The sequence below is a fragment of the Astatotilapia calliptera genome, chromosome 3 (genome assembly GCF_900246225.1).
Source record: "Astatotilapia calliptera chromosome 3, fAstCal1.2, whole genome shotgun sequence".
NCBI lineage: Eukaryota > Metazoa > Chordata > Actinopteri > Cichliformes > Cichlidae > Astatotilapia > Astatotilapia calliptera.
This window is the reverse complement of record NC_039304.1, coordinates 9,594,787-9,616,669: the sequence shown is the minus strand read 5'-3', so window position 1 is coordinate 9,616,669 and position 21,883 is coordinate 9,594,787. Positions and strand designations below refer to the sequence as shown.

General features: G+C 41.0%; 1 protein-coding gene across 2 annotated transcripts in view; it reads right to left on the bottom strand.

Moving 5' to 3' along the window:
- Positions 1 to 21,883, bottom strand: part of dnah2 (dynein, axonemal, heavy chain 2) — a 64,286-nt gene that overhangs the window by 2,634 nt on the left and 39,769 nt on the right. For both annotated transcript variants that reach the window (XM_026161648.1, XM_026161647.1), the window contains exons 49-84: positions 21,619 to 21,814; positions 21,204 to 21,428; positions 20,940 to 21,044; positions 19,976 to 20,164; positions 19,611 to 19,696; positions 19,367 to 19,497; positions 19,055 to 19,204; positions 18,505 to 18,672; positions 18,119 to 18,279; positions 17,788 to 17,927; positions 17,070 to 17,202; positions 16,804 to 16,943; positions 16,303 to 16,513; positions 15,979 to 16,095; positions 15,651 to 15,792; positions 15,231 to 15,400; positions 14,803 to 14,919; positions 14,511 to 14,675; positions 14,245 to 14,367; positions 13,912 to 14,060; positions 13,668 to 13,734; positions 13,023 to 13,173; positions 12,587 to 12,735; positions 12,288 to 12,421; positions 11,638 to 11,782; positions 11,306 to 11,505; positions 10,914 to 11,040; positions 10,550 to 10,736; positions 10,162 to 10,310; positions 9,737 to 9,920; positions 9,439 to 9,629; positions 9,097 to 9,288; positions 8,451 to 8,635; positions 7,607 to 7,835; positions 6,518 to 6,669; positions 4,954 to 5,068 (exon numbers count right to left, since the gene is read on the bottom strand). In XM_026161648.1, coding sequence (XP_026017433.1) covers positions 4,954 to 5,068; positions 6,518 to 6,669; positions 7,607 to 7,835; positions 8,451 to 8,635; positions 9,097 to 9,288; positions 9,439 to 9,629; positions 9,737 to 9,920; positions 10,162 to 10,310; positions 10,550 to 10,736; positions 10,914 to 11,040; positions 11,306 to 11,505; positions 11,638 to 11,782; positions 12,288 to 12,421; positions 12,587 to 12,735; positions 13,023 to 13,173; positions 13,668 to 13,734; positions 13,912 to 14,060; positions 14,245 to 14,367; positions 14,511 to 14,675; positions 14,803 to 14,919; positions 15,231 to 15,400; positions 15,651 to 15,792; positions 15,979 to 16,095; positions 16,303 to 16,513; positions 16,804 to 16,943; positions 17,070 to 17,202; positions 17,788 to 17,927; positions 18,119 to 18,279; positions 18,505 to 18,672; positions 19,055 to 19,204; positions 19,367 to 19,497; positions 19,611 to 19,696; positions 19,976 to 20,164; positions 20,940 to 21,044; positions 21,204 to 21,428; positions 21,619 to 21,814 — 5,575 coding nt within the window. The remainder of the gene's footprint in view (positions 1 to 4,953; positions 5,069 to 6,517; positions 6,670 to 7,606; positions 7,836 to 8,450; positions 8,636 to 9,096; positions 9,289 to 9,438; positions 9,630 to 9,736; positions 9,921 to 10,161; positions 10,311 to 10,549; positions 10,737 to 10,913; positions 11,041 to 11,305; positions 11,506 to 11,637; positions 11,783 to 12,287; positions 12,422 to 12,586; positions 12,736 to 13,022; positions 13,174 to 13,667; positions 13,735 to 13,911; positions 14,061 to 14,244; positions 14,368 to 14,510; positions 14,676 to 14,802; positions 14,920 to 15,230; positions 15,401 to 15,650; positions 15,793 to 15,978; positions 16,096 to 16,302; positions 16,514 to 16,803; positions 16,944 to 17,069; positions 17,203 to 17,787; positions 17,928 to 18,118; positions 18,280 to 18,504; positions 18,673 to 19,054; positions 19,205 to 19,366; positions 19,498 to 19,610; positions 19,697 to 19,975; positions 20,165 to 20,939; positions 21,045 to 21,203; positions 21,429 to 21,618; positions 21,815 to 21,883) is intronic.

Genomic DNA, 21,883 nt, shown 5'->3' with positions numbered 1-21,883 from the left:
CCACCTCCTCAGAAGTAGGAATTAGTGGTTGCATGGTGATTGGTTTGATTTTGATTTCTTTGCATTTGGCGACCGACTACAAGTAGTTGCAGCCACTAACTCCATTAACTCCAACCCACAGTGTTACTGGAGGCCAAGCTAATGCCATCCACGGTAAGCATCTGGCTAGACATCGTGTTTCTAAGCTTTTCAGGGCCAAGTACAATAACCTCAGTTTAATCTGCATTTAGAAGCAGAAAATTTCAAGTCATCCAGGTCTTTATGTCTTTAAGACATTCCTGCAGTTTAACTAATTGGTGTGTGTTATCTGGCTTCATGGACAGATAGAGCTGGGTGTCATCTGCATAGCAGTGAGAATTTATGCTATGTCTTTTGATGATAATGCCCAAGAGAAGCATGTATAATGTAAACAGAATTGGTCCTAGCACTGAACCCTGTGGAACTCCATAATTAACCTCAGTGTGTGAAGAGGACTCTCCATTTACATGCACAAACTGGAGTCTATTAGATAGATATGATACAAACCACTGCAGTGCAGTACCTGTAATACCTACAGCATGTTCTAATCGCTCTAATAGGATATTATGGTCGACAGTATCGAACGCTGCACTGAGGTCTAGCAGGACAAGCACAGAGATGAGTCCACTGTCAGAGGCCATAAGAAGATCATTTGTAACCTTCACTAAAGCTGTTTCTGTGCTGTGATGAGCTCTGAAACCTGACTGAAACTCTTCAAATAAGCCATTCCTCTGCAGATGATCTGTTAGCTGTTTGACAACTACTCTTTCAAGGAGTTTTGATATGAAAGGAAGGTTGGAGATTGGCCTATAATTAGCTAAGACTGCTGGGTCTAGAGATGCTTTTAAGTAACGGTTTAACTACAGCCAGCTTGAAGGCCTGTGGTACATAGCAGATTATTAGAGATAGGTTGATCATATTTAAGATTGAAGCATTCATTAATTAATTAATTCAAATTTTATTTGTGAAGAAATTCATAAAGTCATTACTAGTTAATGTTGAAGGAATTGTTGGCTCAAAAGAGCTCTGACTTCTTATCAGCCTGGCTACAGAGCTGAAGAGAAACCTGGGGTTGTTCTTATTTTCTTCAGTCGGTGACGAGTAGTAAGATGTTCCAGCTTTACAGAGAGCTTTTTTTAATAGAGCATCAAATTGGCTTTCCAGGCTAAATAATGATTTTCTAAATTAGAGAGACACCATTTCCTCTTCAGCTTATGAGTTATCTGCTTTAAGGTACACATTTGAGAGTTATACCAGTGAGTCATGTACTTAGAGGAGCTACATTATCTAGAGTTGTACACAGTGAAGAAGTAGAGATATTAACAAGATGATCAACATCAGTAGTGTTAAGCTGCTCTGCACCGTCTTGGCACAAGGCGTTGAGGAAGATAACAATGGATGAATTATATACTTAAACTTAGTTACAGCGCTTTCAGAAAGACATCTACTGTGATGAAATCCATTTGCCACTGCTGTGTAGTCGATTATTGTAACGTTACTGGGAAATCATTAGACAAAAGAGGGTTTTCAGAGTCTACATGGATGTTAAAGTTACTCACCCACAATAATTATTTTATCTGAGCTGAGCTCTAAATCACAGAAAAAGTCTGAGAATTCAGAAAGTCTGAGTAAGGCGGACGATAGATAACAACTGGTTTTCCAGTTTTCCAGCTAGGGTGGACAAGTCAGGCTTTCAAATGAATGTAAACTCTGCACAAGGCCTTTGGTTGATTACCAAGCTGGAGTGGACGATTTCTGCCACAAACCCCACCTGCACTTCGATGATTCTAACAATTAGTATAACTCAGGGGCGTTGATTTCATCATACTGTAACCAATCAATTTGTTGATTAATGAGTAAACTATAAAAAATAAACTATAACAATAACAATAAAAAGAGCTATATCCATTTTTCTGCAATCAAACCTCAAGTGCAACCAAACCTGGTCACCATCTTTGAAGGAATCATTTTAAAGACATCATGGCCTTAATATTTGAAACTATGATTTTGTTTAATGTGAGCATCCACAATTATATATACGACAGAAAATAAGGAAAAGCAGAACAGACGAACTGTTCCTGCATTAGTCATATCCCCTCATATCTGTTTTTTTCAGTAGCTTATCAGTCATCTTATCTGCAGTAACATCAAACACAATGTGAAATACCAAACACAGCTTTACAAACAAAAATATCTGTATAATGAAAGGCGTGTCACGTATAAATTAATGCCTCAGATCCAAAGAATAAATGCTCGCGAACCACTTTTTCTGTCAGTCTACTCACTGATTTAAAAACCTTTTACTCAAAAGCAACAATTACAACAATGGGTTAGTGTGACAGACTCCGTCACAGTTCTCTATAATTTCAGAGAGTGAAAATAATCAAAACACGTGTGTTAGCTGTAACAGTAAAGATATAGCTGGGAAATGGCTCGTGCCTAGTAACTTTCCAAAACAATAAATATATCAGCATGACTTAGTAATTCTCCATTTCAGAGGAACTAGCTATTAAACCTTTCAGCATTGTCACTGACGTTAAAGCCGCCATATCTGCCAAGAAGGGCTGTCATAGAGTAAAAAGACCAAACAGATGCCTAGGTTGAAGATGGGTGTAATAATTTCACTGTACAATACCATCTTAGCAACACTGATAAGCATCAATCTTATTGATATATGTTTCCCGTTGGCCCTCACGTTCACAGACGAGCTAAATGCTTTCAAAATGTAGGCTTCATGTCTGGAAAGCCACCAAGCCTTTATTGACAATATACAATTTAATGATTAATTTAAGATGTCTCTTAGGCGCACACACATTCATTATATGGTCGTCGCACATACGCACACAAATACAGGCAAAGGCTTGTGAGGAAACCAGATACAAAATGGCCGGAGACAGAGAGGCAGGCAGGCCAAAATTAAAGCCATGAGTCTGAGAGCTCAGAACTAATGACAGGCTGCTATGCCAAGGAGGGGCGGAGAAGAGAGGGATGGAGGGACGGAGGGATAAATAAGCAGGACACTCTTTGAGGGGCTGTAGTTGCTGCCTGGATCAGATGAAGCGTGACGAGAAAGAAAGAGAGCAGAATGGAGGTAATACTTCCAACATATAAACAGGAATGAGATACAGACGATGAAGAATGGAGGTGGACAATGACTGAACTGGTGCAAAAAATGAGAGCAGGAGGAAAAAGAGTAAGCCACAACTGAAGTGAAAAGACCAAGAGATGAATAAAAAGCCTGGAATGGGAAGAAATATAAGGAGAGTCGTCAGGTTTACAAGTGATCAGCAGAACAGAGGCGCTCAGCTGGAGGCAACAACTCTAATAGCTATCCAATACTCCTATAAAAGGAAATAGATACACACACTCGCACAGACACATACGGTATATTGAGCTGTTTAAGCTCCTGGCTAGAGCACAATGAGCTCAGGGTCTTTTTAGGAAAGTGGAGCAGGCCTTGGAAGGTTTACTTTGCTTATTACACTACGATTAGTTCACAGACACTGGCTTTGTTTGGCTGCTGAAGCCCGAGGTATGCTCCACCTGACTAACAGCCTCTCACAAATACACCCATGAGCAAAAACACATACATGCATACATACATGCTTTTCATCCACAGCTCTAAGTCAGACACTTGAATATAAACATGAACTGCCCTTACTGACCCTTGTCAGTGGACACACACAAACACACTCTAAACACACACACCGACACTCCCTTGCAGTCAGAAGCCTTTCCAGCCTCTTGACCTGGGCTGACAGCACCCTGTGTTCTCTCCCCACTGTAAAGAGTCCAGTGATAATGAAGCCAGAATGGAGCATTTGGACAGAATCACAGCTGGAATACAGCCAGAGCCACACTGAGCCCATCTGTGTGTGTGTGTCTGTGTGTGTGTGTGTGTGTGTGTGGACAGACCAGAACAATAAATGTATGTCTGCGTAGCCAGGCAGGGTGATGGATAAATACACATTTAATAACAGACCAGTGAGTGAGCACAGAGACAGGCATGCAGCTGTTTCAGTGGCTCAAAGCAGATTAGATCCGTGCTGATCGGATCACAATCACAGGGATCAATATGTGATATGAGTGCAGAGCAGACATCTGAAGGGCCTCTGTCAAGCAGCAACACACCAAAGGAATCTGTGGTAACTATCTCAGGGAGAGGAAGGCTTAAAATGCAGATTAAATCAGAATATGTAATGGAAAAATAAACACAGCGCTCTGTCAGTATTGAAATATTATCTGCGACCCTTATTCAGAAATGCTTGGTCAGTGCTTGATTATACAGTACAGCACGGCCAAACCAAAGAAAAGTTACATTTCTCTTCACAGTATGCCTTTAATCACGAATTCTGTTACTCCTTTTCAGTTTTACTTCAGTTCTGATTCAGCAAAATCTTCTTTGGCTTTTCATGTGCGCCCAATTTTCCAATAAGTAGCTTTCTCAGCACTATTGATCTTAGCAGTCCATCCTCGTTGTAGTCTGTCTGTCAACTTTATGAAGTAAGATAATCAGAAAGTACCACATGCAGTTTCACATCTGTCATGACTTAGAACGTGTGCTTCACACATAGGACGTGTGAGTGCATCGATTTATTTTTAAACAGTGAGAAGCGGCCTCATGCAGCTGAGAAAAGATAACCAGTGAATGCACAGTGGAGCATATTTGGGTTAATGTTTTTGTAATCTCAATGAACTTCTAGCCTAGAAGTCTAATCTCATAACAGGTCTTTGCATTTCTACAACCCCCAAAAAACGGACCCACAGTTGAAGAAAAGTGCATTTGATAATCTACAGTGTTCTTGTTGAGCTAGCAGAGACATATACAGAAGAATACATCTGCATAAGGAGACAGACCCAAGAAGGATCAGTAAAGGATCATAACTATCCTGCACTGGTAGCTGTAATAAACTGTGTGCACGTGTGTGTTTGCACCTTCTCCCACAGCGATGGTACACGGGCATCATGGATACAGTTGAAGATCTCCTCCAAGCTGGGTGACATCACTACTAAGCCTTTGATCCCTTTCTCCAGTTCCACCAGAGATGATCTAAAACACAAACATACACAGTTACAGTAAAACTGTGTCAACTGTGACAAAATGTGTAAAACATTTGATTGATAGGTGTTTAGCAGTAACTAGCATTGAGCCTTTTGAAATTACTCTTCGTCTTGCACATAAGCACAAGAGCAGGATGGTGAAATCCAAACTGCGTCTAGGACAGAAACAACCGCGCTGTAATACTAACGCAGCTTCAGCTGGGAAAGCTGCAGTGACAGCATGCTAACACAAAGCTAGCCAAGAACCTAGACTGATGTTAAAGCTGAGCGCATGCTGAACCCAACTCAGCACGCAGAGCCTGAACTTTAGCAGGTAACAAAAGGAGTGATAAGAAGTCAGGCTTGCAGCGTTGTAGCATCCATTTCTATCTGTCTACAGTAGAATCACTTTAAGTTGTCTTTGGCTGGTTTTCAACTTTGCTTTGTGTTGTTGGCTTCGTGTTTATATGCAAACACTAAAAGAAAGATGCCCCTGAGTCCTCATTAGGATTTGTGCGGGTACATGTAACTGTCATCTAAGGTTTATTTTGTTAACTGGTAATTATTCTGTAAATTGATCTGAAATGCATCGTCTCATAATGACAAAGCAATGTAATGAGTAACGTAATTAATTACTTTTTCTGGTGAGTAATCACGTAATGTACTTTATGTTACTTTTAAGACAAGTAACGAGTAATGTGTAATACATGGCTTTTTTTTGGAATAACGGCCCCAGCACTGCCTAAAACACATCTAGGATTATTAGCGCTCTGCGACAAGACCACACCATGTTATACTTAAGTTATTCTATCAAGTGCACAACTTTCTGTTATTGATTTGTCTTTAATAACACTGGTAAATGGACTGATACCTATACAGCACTTTTGTACTCAACCACATTTATATTGCACTTCATTCTATGTGTTTTACTACTTCCCACTGCTTAACTGTTCCACATAGACTGACTCACACTGATGCATGCATCAGGAATTCAGGATTAGTACGCCTTAGCTCCTGAGCCACAACATTAAGTTAAAAATAGAAATAAATAGCATTGTTTTATAACTTAAAAAAATATGAATAGCTGACCCAACCATAAATATGAATTTCTGCTTTTTTAATTTCTGTTATTGTCTTCAAACTGGTACAGAGGCTAATTGGAAGGAGTGAAAATCAAAAAAATCAAACACGTGAGAAAAAGCACTTTTGTTAGCAGGGTCTGAATTATTCAGTGAAAATAAAGTGCAATTATTCAGCTGTGAAACTGCACAATTTTAGCCTCAGATTTGTTTTTCTACCTGATGGCATATGACACCTACATTTAACTCATTTGAAACTGTAGATTTACACATCAAGGTACAATAAAACAGACACACACACACACACACACACACACACACACACACACACACACACACACACACACACACACACACACACACACACACACAGTTCATACTTAATGGTGCTCAGCAGAGAGTTGTATCTCTGGATCTCTTGCAGCAAGACCACATTAAGAGGTGAAGGGTTGTCCAACAAGAGGGTTCTCGTGCCCTCGCATTCAATGTATTTTGGGATCTTTACACGAACATCTGTCAACAGCTCTAATACCTAGAAACACAAATAAAGCAGATATAACAGGTTCATTCCCAGTAGTAAAATACACACTCCAGGAGAACCAATATAAAAGTGGTGATAATGAGATTTTACCAATTAGACTGTTCACACTACTATAAAACTACAGCATTTAAAGCACAGAGACAAACTGCCAATACCTCCAAGAAGGATCCTAAGAGATAATGTGCCTTTAACTTGACTTTAAACAAAGCAGAAATAATAAACAGAGCTATATCTGAAAGCAAATCCATGCACGGGTGATTAGATATAATCAGATCCATCAACATTCAAAAGCAGCAGCTAAGTGGGACCAGCATGTGGGACTTGTGTTAGAAGCAATTTAAAGTTGTGATAAATGCTCTGATCTTGATCTTGCACCACAACAGCACTCTGCTAATAACTAACAGAACAGTTTTTTTAAATTTAATTTATTAAAAACAACAAAACCCAAATAAACAGTATAATGTCCTAATAACACACAGTTTCAGTTTTATAGAATACAAACCTTCTGAGTCCTTTCCTTAAACTTCAGGGTGAAGCATAAGCCATAAAGCACAGATTCCCAGATCTGTATCTTATTACACTGATGACTGTTAGCCAGTGTTATGTAACTATATGGATGTCTAAGCATTGCTGGGAAGAAATCTGTCAAATATGGCTGTCTGGAGTCACGCAGACAGCCTTTTTCAAGCAATTACTAACCATTAACTGGAAAAAAGAACATTACATTTCCCACGTTCTACTACACATACTTTTAAAGAGAGATGATGCCATTCAGGCTATACGGCCCAGTACACTGATTAACTGTTAAGCCCAGCGTTAAAAAACAAAACAAAAACAAAACAAAACAAAACAACTTTATTCAATATGCACATTATTACATTTTGTAGTTTCATCCCTGTTCTCTCCTCCCAACTTGTTTCACCCTCACCTTATCTTCTCTACTACCCCCAGCAGCAGTCTTGCTGGTAACCTGGGGCTGCAGGGAGAGCAGGGTGTCAAACACTGTCTTAGTCTCAGCGATCTGGCTTGCAATGTCAGCATTAGGGTGCTGGCCAAATAGTTCTGGATGCTCTGTGGATGGCATCCTGTCGATATATTCCTTGCATAAAGCCTGGGAACCGTCACGGGGGATGTAATAGTTGGTTAAAGTTGATAACCTGACAGAGAAAAAGGGGTTAATAATTATATATATATATTATATAAAATGCCCATCAGCATAATAACAGTGCAAAAAAGACAACATCATCATAATACATATGATAAGATTAAGTGTTCTGTTGGGAGCAGCAACATGAAGTGGTAGTAATTTCCTGTGCTTCAGATTGCCTCAACACATTAGCAAACAATCGTTCTACAACTACTCCTGCGTGAATGGAGCACTGAAGGTTTGTATTCTAAGCCTCAAAGATTTCACTTGATATTTATCTAAGGGGAAATCTGAGTCTTTGGGTAGAAATGATAGAAACACACGATTTGTGAAGCCAGTAAATAAACAGAGTAAGAGATCTTGACAGCACTCGGTGTATCTGCTTTTCTTAAGAAGTGATGACCTTGCTGTCCTCTTGGTGGTGCTAGCACTCTGTGAGCAAAAAGGTGCTTCAGAAAGTCTCAGTTTGAAGCAACAGTTTGCATCAAATATGGGAAATGTTTAGGCATCGGTACTTCTGCAAAAGTGCTTTTGTTTACCAAAACATATTTAAATTATTAGCACAGTGCACTGGTTTGAAGCAGTTACTAGTATACTTGCATTAGCACACTGAATAATATCTTACTTGAAGAATGGCTGGTTTATGACAGCGTCACAGAAGTAGTCATTGATGTATGTGGTCAGAAGACGTCTGTCCCAGTCATCGGTGACGTGACCTCCATAGTTGACCCCAGCAATGAGGTACTTGAGTGCATCCCAGGGAATCTCCTCATAATCATTCAGGTACAGACTGAGTAGTTTCTCACTCACCTGGGAAGTATTAAGACAAAGAGCTTAACAGACTGGGTTTGAAATCTGACACAACACATCAAGGACAAGTGCAAAACTCTCTGGAGCAGAAAGAAAAAAGAAATGTTAATGAATCAGTCTCACACACCTGAACTAAGTTCTTGTGATTTGCATTTTGTTGTACTTTTGTTTACTACATTATTGTTCTCTGACACAGGAGAGCATCGTGTTGTTAGGAAAATAAAATCAACTACCTGCATACTTATTATTAATTACTCTAAATTAATGTGTTGTCTTTAATAAAGACACACGTACATTTATCCTAATCAATCAATCTTTTTCTTTACATACAAAACCATGTGATCTTCACTACATCAATCAGCAGATGTAAACACAAACATTATCACTGCACTAAACATTTGTTTTTCTGTCCTTTCCAATAGCTGTCACAGTTTTTTTCCTGTATCAAATGAATCTCTCACCTCAAAGTCAGAATCATTAAAGCCATACACAATGTTCCAGCCCATCTGTAGAAACTTCTTCCTTTCCAGAAGGATGCTGTGGAAAAAGCAGAGGGAGAAGAGGAGCTTCCTGTAGAACGCGGGTTTATTGCAGCTGTTGAATTGAGCTTCTGTCACCAGCTGGTAAAGACGCTTCATGTTGGCTTTAACACCCTGAGAATGAGAACGGGAAGTGTTAAGAGTTTAGAGCTTATAGTTTCAGTTACGTGTAGCGTGTATGTAGTGACAAGTAAAACTCACACATACAAGAATGTATATATTGTATGACTGTAGCGACACAAAGCTGTGTCTGTGAGTGTGTACCTTCGGTGGTTCAGTGGTCATCTTGATGCCAGCCTGCAGGATGGTAATGGGAAAATCAGGGTGTGGTGAAGAGCTGAGCCAGAGCCTGAAGTCTGGGTGGGGCTTCTGCAGCTGTAGCTGCTTAATCAGCTTGTCCAGCTCAGGCATCCATGACAGAGAGAGGTGACAGTTGGCCAGGAACACCCAATGACCTGAAAGAGTCAGTTCAGTTTAGTTCTACGTGTAGATTCCTATTTGAGTAATCAGACACGGTGATCGTTAAAAAGCAAACAAACAAACATAGCAACTGGTCTAGCACCGTTCTTAATGCCCTCCTCTATCATGCTCTTGGCAATGGGAGCCTGTCCCTGGCCCAGAGACAGAGCCTGGAAGTGGTTGCTCATCCCAGAAGCCTCAGCTAGCTGCAGCAGAGCGCCTGTAGGGTCCACCCCGGGAGACAGAACAAAGATCAGAGGAGTACAGCTAGTTGATTCCTCCACAACCTAAGGAGAAGACAAAGATGGCACATTCATCAAAAAAGCTGGAAGAGAGTGAGACGATTTTAAAAAAAAGGCAACTTACTTGACACCTAACAGTAACTCTGCAATGGGATTTTTGGAGATTTTGACACTTCAAGCAAAAATTCAATTGCAACTAGAAAGATTATATTAACAAGAATCCAAACCTTTAATCATGATACTTGGAAAAATATCAGGAATTAGTTTAAAAAGACCTGAAACTCACTGATTTCATGTCGAGTACAGGTGGTTCCACAAAGCGAGAGCCGAGGTGTTTAATGATGAAGGAGGTAATGCAGAAAGAGACACGGTCGGGACGCATAGCACGCACTATCAGCATTTTCTGGAACTCATTACACTTACTCTCCCAATCACCTAAAGGGGGAAAAAATGTAAATCTGTAATTATACAATTTATTAGGAGTGATGCATAAAGACAAGAAGAAAAACAAATAGTCAAGTAATTAAAACTGTTGCACAGCAGTAAGAAAAAGCTGACTTTCTTGCATATCAGTTCACCCGGCCTCTCAGGAGAGCACGCTCAGTCAGTTTGCTCACAGTGAGAAGACTTTCCTCCATAAGAACACAAATGTACCCTCTATAGCACATTCAGACCTGGAAGTGGAGCATTCTCTGGCTCAGAGCTGGTGAACCAAACGTTCCAGTCTCGAGAGGATTGTTCAAAGGAGGACACGATGCCACGGAAGCCGGGCAGCTTATCCAACTGTGTGATGTTGTCCCAGCTGGAGTCTGCCAACCAGCTGGTAAATGGGTTATCCATCTGCCCCTTCTTATCAAGAACCTACAAGCATCAATCAGTCAATCATCAGTCAGTAGTCTAATTATCTCATCAATATAGGATATATAGCATATACTAAACACACTCATACACCCTACAGGTCTTTTTGAGGGATATTAGCAAATCTACTGGTGAGGAAAGCTTTTACCATCAACAATGTGTCTGTTCTGTTTTTCTTACAATTCCACCTCGAAGCAAGAAGTTATACTGATCCATGTTGAGTTTTCCGGCCACCTCCAGAATTTTGGCACACATCTGGAAGCTGAAGAGCAGCTTGTGAGCCTCAAACAGACCACGACACGTGTACCTGCCCAACACAAAACCACGCGTTAGGAAGACTCACCAGGATACAGCAGCAGTAGCAAATGATGAAGTGTACGTTTCTGATTAATTATATCAAAATCTTACAGGTGTACAGATCTTTCCACAGCAAGTTCAGATACATATTACATGCCCAGTGTGCAGCATATCACTACATCAGCTCGCTCTTTTATCAAGTAGAACTGTTTATTTATGCATCGTATACATCATGTAACACACAGAAGCAGACGTGATTTCAAAACAATGCTTACTTGTACACTGCGTATGTGTGATAATCATTGAGGTTGGTGATCCTCTCCTCCAGCTTCTGGCTGCGCTTGCTCTTTTCTATGCTGAGGTTAAACAGGTTAATGTAGGCATCCAATGAGAACTGGTACATGGGGTCAATGCGGCCCATGTCACTTAGAATGAAGAAGAGAATAGAGGCTCGCTCAGCACATGGACGGTAGGCCTGTCAACACAAAAATATTAAAGACTTTTTATTATCATTTCCAAACAGCATGCAATAATAAAGAAATGCTACATTTACTGTAAGACCAAGCAAAGGAGGACAATCCCCTCTGCCGCTCTCCTGAGATCTGACCTCTCTTGCAGAGTCGATCTTGAGCTCGGTCTGTTCACTGCTTTCCAGCTGTTTTGCAACTTCAGTGGCTGTCACTTTGGATGCCTGCAGGGTGTTTACCAGCTGCACATCGTCCAGCAGCGAGCCAGTTGACTCATTCAGCAGTCTGGTAGAACAGACATAAACATACAACAATAAAAATAAAACAACCCCCCAGCCCAAATACAAAAACCTGCTCTCATTCATGGGTAGAAAACCATCTCATTCCTTGGAAAGAATTTCCTTTCGAGCTTTCGAGAACTGCATGGCTGAAAACATGAGTGATCACCATAACAAGGTGATATGCACAACTTGTGATCTTTAAGATATTAATATATATACACTGTATACAGATATTTAATGCTGGGTAGGGTCTTAATCAGTTGCTCTTTCTCAAAGTACTTTTTGCCTGAAGTACTAATAAGAGAATAATGGAAGTTGACACTTTTTCCGTTCCTTTATATAATCCCTGGTTCTTATGGAGGTACAGTAGGCATGGCTACTTTAACAAACATGTTATAATTACTATTACTGGTACAGCTGGTGGTAATAAAAGACTGGATCTAAACTGAACATTGTCCATTATGTGAGGAAAATATTGATGAAGAAGGACAAAGGTCAATGTTTGAAACCTGAGAATCTCATCCTCCAGGTCCTGCAGGCTCTTCTTGCCAGAGGCAATGCTAATCACCAAAGAGTCTTTCTGCTCTTCCAGCTCTGGACGCTCTTTACGCACCACAATTCCCAGTAGCTGGGCTTCTAAACCCTGTGTGCATGCATGCAAAATACACAAAAATCCCAGTGACAGGTAAATTAAGACGGCATCTAATACCTGAAACTGCATATAGACAAAAATTAGGAGTTATATGGAGTTATTAAGTAGCCAGAACATACAGAGGACACATATGGTTTCACAGACATGCATGCTCACCTGCTCCTTAACAGCAAAGTTTACTATAGTGGTCATTGCAGAAATCTCTGGGGTGTAGTGGGGGTTAGACAGCTTGGTGGTGATATAGAAGCGGAACTCAGCACTGTACTCCACCTCCTTATCACCCAGCTTCAACAGCAACCTGCCGCCTGCAAACACGTAGACGCATAAACATAATGAATTCATATCCATCCATCTATCCAGTGTCCTCCACCTGTCCTAGAGGCACACTCACATTCATTTAGAATTATAAATGAACGGTCTTTAGACTATGGGTGGAAGTACCCTTGCAGACACAGGGAGAACATGCAACTCCAGACAGAAAAGTCTCCACCTGGATTTGAAACCACTCAAACAGGTAAAAATTTATTTCACCAGCTGCTATTTTAAAGTGTGACTTTGCCTATGTGTGCGTGTGCATGCATTTGCATCACACCTATGCATGTCAGGGACTTGTTGAGAATTGGGTTGAGAGAGGGGTCCAATTCCTCCTGGACATTCTGCAGCAAAACAGGATTCCCAAACTGGATGGCATTCTCCAGCACCCGCAGGTAGTCTGGCATTTGAAAATCGATTACTTTGAGACCCTGCGAGTTTGGCAGATAAGAGACAACAACAACACAGCCTGTCAAACACAAAAACATACCAACAGCCTCAGAAATAATTCCTCATTCATAATCATTAAAAATGTATTTCTTTATATTTATAAACTCATCTGAGTTGAGATTTTTAAATGTCAGTGAAGTTCATCTTATTTGCTTTGTAAAAAGTACTGGCAGGCAGTCTTCATAGGTTCAGTAATTACTTGAGGGGGATCATGAGTATGTTGGTGCAGTGAATTTGAGATGAGTTGTGATAGTCTCAGAAAAGTAAAAGGTCAGCTCAAATAAGGGAAATGCATTGCTACCAGGCACGTCAATAAAAAAAGAAAGAAGAGAGAGGACAGCTAGAGTTAATGAAAATGTATCTACTAAACCTTTATGGGCAGTCAAACAAAGTTTAGTAATGTATTTTGAGTTATATTTGAGGATGTAATGTTCCCACCCAGCACTTGGTGGGAAAGAAAGAACCCAGTTCTTACCCTTGATAGTTCCATCTTTTTAATCCACTTCAAAGCTTGGCCTTGAGGGTCCACCATCAGTGGCCATCTTGACAAAAAGAGCAGAGAAAGATATAAGAAGTTGTATTTACACCTTCACACATGGTTTGTAAACTGTAAAACATACATGCACAACTCTAAATCCAGAAAAAAAAACGAATAAAATGAGATTCCCCAAAACTAATAATAATAAAACTTATAATAAGATACCGAATGATGCACTGACCGGTTTCCACGGGTGACTATAATTCCGTTCTCAGTAGAAAAAGCATCAGTGGGCAGGCCCTGGATGTTCCAGTCTCTCACCACTGTGGGTTTGGACATAAAAACTGCAAAACTGAATCCTGGTGTACATGCGATCCCTAAGCCCCTTACCTGAAAAGAGTGTAAGCAGATACAGAAAGAGAGAGAGAAGAAATAAAAAACAAGAAAAATAAAAGAGTACAGTATACATGGGTCATTCAATTTTAAGAGGGCATTTTTTTCTTAGACGTTCACTAGAAGTTTACTGCACAGTAGGATTTACTGGGTGCTTTAACAGTGTGTTTGGCTGCCTGACCTCCTTCATCCAGATTTGAAGCAACTCCTCTCTATAGTTGGAAAGGAAGGGGCCCATGTATGAGAGAAAAGAAGCTGCCAGCAAACAGTCTCCCACCAGATACCCCATATTTTCTTCAAGGCCCTGAAAAACACACAGATTTGGATTACATAAAGATGCATGTGGGTTTTTATGTTAAGTATTGTTCTTTGCCATATTTTAAGTAGTATTTTAAGTTTAGACAGGTGAGTGGGTATGTGTGTGTGTGTGTGGAGGGGGGGGCGTACAACAACTCTCTCCTCCCAGCGGACCCTCTCTCCAGCAAGTCCAGTCACCAGTTTGCCAGCACGGTCCAGTTTCACCTCCATCTCATCTGATTTCTTCCTCAAACTCTCCTTCATGGCCAGCTTTTCACTGTGCTGCTTTTTCAGCTGCTCCAATTTTCCCCCCAACTGCTCACAAACACATGCAGATCGATTATAATAATGGAACGCCATTATGCTCTTTTGCAAACTGAGCTCTCATCAATCAAACGCTTATATCTGTCTGGTGGTTCCATGATGTACTGGTTCTTCATACCGCTCGTAGTTTGTTTTGAGCCTCGGCCAGCGCGGCCTGCTTCTCTGCTAGCTGGGCCATGGCAGCATTCAGCTGGGCACGCTTTGGTTCTACTACCCTGTAGACACGACCGTACACCTGGAAAAACCATATAAACATTCATGGATTTAGTTTTGCCCCAGACTTTTTCTCATCATATGTAACGAAGCTTCTTTTTTGTTACTGTTCTCATATTCTACTTTCTTGGGCATGTGCTTTCTTCTTTTGCTGTAGTGTGCTTAACCTGCACTGTGGATGACAGTGTCTTTTGTTTATCTACAATCCGTTATATATCGCCATGTTTAACTATAACCAACTACCACTTACCATATGCTAGCAGGTCCACGGTGACTATTGTTATTTGTAAGTATGTTTAAAAGTGTGTGTGACCGTGTGTAGCGAGCTCTTACCTCCATGGCTCTGACCCACATACAGAGTGACTTGGCAGCCAGCGATACTTTGCCGATGATCTCTGGCTGGAAGTCCACTTGCTTGCAGTACAGGCCAATCTTCTTCAAAACACGGTCTGATATATTATCTTTGTCAAAATGAACCAATGTTTTGATGAAGTTTCCCTCACCTGCCAGAGACACATGACAGTCAGTTAACAATCAATTGCTGTATTAAAGATGAAAAAGAATGAGTACATTTAACCCCTAATATAACATTTACAATCACCCTTTTTCCTCAAAAAAGCTGATTGTAACTGTGGACTGTAATTCTCTGATTGTGCTGTACTCATTTTCACTACACTACAGTTTTGCCTGTTATTTCTGTTCTTTTGCCAAACTCTCTCTTCAATTAATTTCTGCACTGCTGCTGTCGCTCACCCAGCTGTCTCTTGGCTTCTGCCCAGGTTGGCTCTTTCTCCAGAAGGGTCATAACAGCATGCATCACTGTCTCCACCAGTGCAGGAGGACGGCCGTATGATTTGATCTCTGTCATGTCCTTCTTATTCAGAGACTCCAGAGCCTATGTGCAAAAACATCAATGTGTGGTTGTTAGAAGGCTCAGTCGTGTGAAAATCCAATACAAATAAGACATAAAACACATGCCGAGTGGTACTCGTAGCAAATTACTCACCAAACCAGACAATATAATGAACAAAGTAAGCGCATACATGTTATTCCATGAGAGCAGTCAGCGGGACAAACATACCTTCATGGCTTCTTCCAGGGCAGGCAGGGCCTCGTCCAGGTCTCTCTGTGCATTCTCAGCCATGGCTTTACACTGCAACTCTTCTGCCCCGATTTTCTCATTTTCATCACTCACCGTCTGAATGCAAGCACACATGTGAGTGAATGTGAGTTCAACTGTTATTATTTATTCCGTTTTTTCAGTAACAATCTACCACATAACATTTCAAAAAAATCAGTTTTCAGTTTTAATTCAAAAGGATCTTTAGGTGACTCGTGGAAGTAACCCACGCAAATATTACTTCAATCTCTGCAGTGAGTTATGTTCATGTACTGTAGCACATACCTTCTGTTGGCTGTCGGCTTCTTTCTTTTGTTGCACAATGACGGACAAATATTCATCACACTGTTTCTGGAACTCGGCAACCTGCTTTTTGGCCTCCTCGAGCTCTAGAGACATGGCCTCCACTTTCTCCCTCGTTTCACTGATTTTCAGAAGGCCGTTACGCAGCTTGCTCACCTGCTCTCCCAACTCACCGCGTTTCTCCGCCAGCAGTCTGGATCGGCACAAACACATTCGCAAACAGAAGCCCGACAAGCTGATTTTAACAGAGATGCGCATTTAGGGAATGGAACGGGCAAGCAGAGCTATTTAACCACCAAGGAAGCGCAGTAGAGAAGAGTCAGACAGACTGCAACTGTAAATACCCTCAAACTCATAACCTACAACAGTGCAGTGTATCTTCATTGCTATCCAAGTGAGCGTAAAACACTTATGAAGCATTTCAATGTGGTAGGAAAAGTGGAGACAAGCAAAGGAGGAATTCAAAGGTAAAAAGCTGCTTACTTCTTGTATCCAGACACCAGCTCCAGGTAGTTTGTTGGTGTCACATAATTTTGTCTCCTCAGCTCCAGTTTCATTCTTTGGGAGACTTGTGCTACTGACTGGTGTGTGGTCACAAAGATACTGGCAACCTTTGTCTGGATCTAAAATGTCACACAGAAACGTAGAAATGTTACCTTGAGACAAATCATGGAATATCTTCTCCCCTCTGTGCTTAAATGCTCAAAGGTAAAAGTGCACATATGTCTCTTTGTGTGTGCATGCCTCACCCCTTCCACTGAGCCCAGCTCCATTCCGTCCAAGTACCTCTCAGCAACCTCCAGGAGGGCATCTTTGGGCCATTCACAGAACCAGTCTATAGTGGTGCAGTTAACAAGAGCTGGGTACTGGAGGATGCGGTTCCTGTAGGCAAACAGCCACTTCTCAACATTGTGCGACTGCTACACTGCACCGCTAATCGCAACAAGGGTTAAAAGGCCTACCACTCATAACAAGCTCTTCCCTTAATGCTTGTCAGTGAAGAGCTGTTTTTATCAACAAAAGAAAATGTGTGTTCATCTATTTGCTCACTACATGTTTGTGTGTACAGACAGCTGGCCGTTTGTCTCAGCACGAGTCCTTGCTCTAGAATCACTCAAATAACTTGACCTTGTTTATCTTAGATGACCCACTGTTCTAACTGCAACTTTGCAGAGTGGTGTAGGGACTAATCGCTCTGTAAAAGGCTGCCAGTTGATTTAAATGTATTTATTTACAAATCACCATGACTAAAATGATATCATAGAGGGTTTATTGTGTTCATTTTACTTGGAGTCACAAAGTGGATTTCTCAGTTTAAATACTGTAGCACAGCAAAAAACACTTTCATCCCTTTCTTCCTCCAGTCCCACATTTATTCAGTAGTTTAAAAAAATCTGGAGAAAAAACCCCCAAAAAGGGGGCAGGAACTTCTTGTCAGTCAGGATACATTACATAAATAGACTCTACCTGAATGGCTCTCCCACTGGACTCAAACAGAGCACAATGTGCAGGTTGTTCCTAACTCGCTCGATCAGGTAGCTGAACAATGAGTCAGGAGTCTCAGCCACATTGTCTTTCCTGGCAGACTCTGAAAGAGCATTGCATACCTACAGGCAAAGAGACAGCGTTACACACTGCATGAGGATATGAGCATTTTGAATCTACGCTTTGTGAAAACCGATTTCATTTACCCATATGCTACCTGTTGGCTTCATAGAATGAATAAATATGGTATGGAAATTAAATGATATGCCCTAGAGATAGAAAGACATACTGGCCAGATGAAAGCTATACACACCTCTACAAACTCGTCTGGCTTATATAGGTTAGGCACCTCTCCTGAACTCAGGATGTTATTGATATCCTCTAGGAAGGATTCGTCAACAATCTGGGTGTCATTGAACAGAAAGACTGTGGGCTTGTTGTCCACACCCGCCAAACGGTACAGCTTCTTGATGTCTAGAAGCCACACACACACACACACAGACAGACACACGCACACTTAAAATCCCTCACTGTACTAGTAAAAATATTCAACTTATGCAATGCTGACATCCACGAATTTCCTAATATTATTAAATTGGCATGTTTAGTTTTAGCTTTTTTCATTTTAACTGGAAGGTAGTAGACAAATTGCAGTTTCTCAAAAGTCTGCGAATGTAACGGTTGTGTGGCGGACCTCACCCTCTCTAAACTCCAGTTTGCGGTACTGCTTGGTGACTTCCACTTGGAATACCTGGTACTGACATATGAAGGCAGCTATCTTAGACAGGCTTCGCCGACCTGAGCCCCCGACACCTACCACCAGCATGTTGCCCCTGAGCTGACTGATCACTCGAATGATCCGAGTAACTGCAAAGGGAGCAGAAAGATATAACACATCAGCTTCACCGTGCCCGGAAATCCCAGGAGGAAATACAATATACAAACTAAAATTAGTGTGAGTTAGACAATAGTGCACTGCTACTGACTTAAATACCATGCCACAAAATAGCATGCTGACAGTATTGAGCGTGCTGATAGGTCCTTAGTCTCTCAGCTTTTAGTTTTGCTCTTTTTCTCTGTTTTTCAAAGCAGTTTCAAGATAGATCTGATTGTTAAAAGTGAGAAACCTTTAACAGTACAATGACTTGTGGGTGGAACTGACACTGTGGGTTGATGCATCAGGTGTATTGCCCTGTTTTAAACATGCATGCAAATGTGCGTGGTTGTGTGTGTTGCGTTTCAGATGTACTGTGTTCGATGGCATCTCTGAAGAGCACCAGGTTTGTAGGCACCACGCCAGGTGTCAGATTGTAGTCCTCTTGCTGTGTTTCCATGAACTTCTTGAGACTCTTCATGTCATGCAGGTCCTCATAGACAGACGACTCACTCATGAAATCACCTACCCCACAGAACAACAATAAACACATTTAAACAGTTTCACATATTCTGGGCTGGTAATGGACTTAGAAATTAGCCATCAACCCATGAACTCATCTGTGGGAGTATTTTTACACATATTGGAGAAACAATGTTTATGCACAGAATGCAAATAATTAAGTACCAAATATTGGCAGTTGCTTGTTCGGGCAGATGCTGTGGAAGGTGAGGTCAAAGAGTGAACCCAGTTTTTCCTCTAGGAGAGAAATAAAGGTATCCATATCACTGTGGTTTACAAGCCGATCTGAGAAAACCCTGAAATTGACAAATCACATCATCCAGATATTATTCTCTGTATACATGACAAAAGTACCCATGCATTTTAATTTATAAAGCACTGCAGAAAGGCATTCAAATACTGTGATCACCTGAAACATTCATGGATCCACAGTCTAGTAATGTTGGTTTTGGTATCATGGAAGTCTGGATGAGCTCTTAGTAAACCTTGAAACACCTACAAGAGATAAACAGGGGGGGAAAGATATATCACAGAGCATTTTAATTTCAAAGGTACTAAATAATTCAGAGTTTTCATTAAAATCTGAATGAACTCATGAAGACTGTTACCTAAAAGTGATTTTAGGCAAGAAAATGTGTGACCAAGTAGATATGTGTTATTCTTACCAAGGTGAAGTTTAGTTAGTGTTTTATGGAAAATGCATTTTAAGCAGTCTTTGGTTGTACTATTTATGTGCCGTGCAACAGAAGTTCATACTGATGTACACAAATGTACCTTGGAGATGTCCCTGAGGTTGAAGAGGTAATGTATCTTGGCTGGAGTGGGAAGAAAAAAGGCAGTGACGCCATTATACAGCTCTAAGGTTGCCTGAGTGAGAAGCTTTCCAATGGGCTTCAGCTCCTCCTTAAACTCCTGGAGCTTTTGGTTGATCATGGCACTGTAGATGCACTTGATCTGGGAGGCCTGCATGCAGAGAGGAAAGGCAACAATATTCCCAAAACACAACATGCAGACATGTCAGTAGCATACCAGGATAATGCAGGTGTAGTGGTTACAACAGCAAGATAATTTCTTAAAATCTAATTTCATGCTGCCCAATTCACACATAAACCAGGCAAAGCAACTAAAATTTCAAGTGTTTAGATCCTGAATGCAGCATGGCTCCAGCAATTTTTAAAGCAAATTTAATTTAGCTCTTCTAAGGCAACAGAAAACAGGGTTGAGATTGGAGTCAGATAACTGATGCTAGCTGATAAATGAAAATACTAAAAAGAGACGGTGATTAGAAGGGAGCGAAGAAGGGAGTGAACAATAAAACAGGGAAATTATAAACATGCCCAAAACTACAAAATAAGAATAACAAACACATAAGGGAACAAAGAAGGAGGGGGAGATGGTAGGAGGTAAATTAGCAGGGCAGCGCACAGGCAGGCTAGAACACAATTGTAAACTTGAGGGTGTTAGAAATGTGAAAGAGAACGCAATTTTACAGCATTTGTCATCGTGGCTATAATTACAATCAGGGTCATTCCTGTAGGGTGCCATGAAAAAAGCACTAACAAACAGAAAACACCAACAGGAGCAAAACCACAGTCAACACTGAAGAAATGCAAAAATGTGCCTGTGTAAATGAAGAAGGCATTACACAGAGAAAGTAAAACATAACTGCCTGCTAAAATATCACGCTGCTTAATTATAGGAAGAAAAGACAGGAAGACATAAAGAGAGCAACACTTACATTAGGGAAAGTCATATTAATGAGGTTGAATCGACTCTGAAAACGCGGCGTGATGTGAGTCCTCCCACCACCAGGGGGCCCCATTGATGCTAGCAAGAACATGTCCTGAAACACAACAGAAAAAGTGTAGTGTCCTCTGCATATAAAACAGAAAACATTTCACATTGTCACACAGTTTAAACCAAGGCCCTTAGAAAGCAGCAAAACTATCTCTCCAATTATAACACGCCTCACTCATGCCTTCATTAAAACTCAGTTTCTCACCTTGACAACCTTTAGGGTCTGTTTCTTGCGATCATACCAGAAGCCATAGTCAATCCATAGGCGCAGAAGCTCCAGGGGTGGCTGGGAGCCAAAGAGGTCATGAGCCGGCATGTTGAGGTCATCTAGGAAACATAGCAGGTGTTTCCCACCTGCTGGCACATACACGCCTTTGGTTCTCTTTTCTATGCGACTCTCTATAATGTCCTGGATGTTGTTAGAGGTGGTCTGGACAGCAAACGAAAGATGAAAGGACGTGAATAATCATAAATCTTTAAAATATTTCTTCAAAGCATCTACCAGCTTATAACTGTAACCAGAACAAGTAGGCACTAATTAGGCCTAATTAAAGCACAGAGATAAACATCAGCACACACATGGCATACACAGCTAAACACAGACTATACAATGAACTGACCTGTGAAGACATGTTGATGGTAAGGGTTTTCCATTTGTTATCTAAGCCCTGCAGAATACTCTGAGCCACTGAAGTTTTACCAGTGCCCACTGGCCCAGTGAGCAGCACAGGGTAGTGTTTCAACACCAGAGCCTTAACCAGTAAGTTATAGCGAACGGTGTCCACAGTTGGAACCATAATCTTATAGAATGGAGCTCTGAGGGAAAAGACAGGGAGATACATAAATATGTCATAGATCCAGGTCACATAATAACATCTGATTACT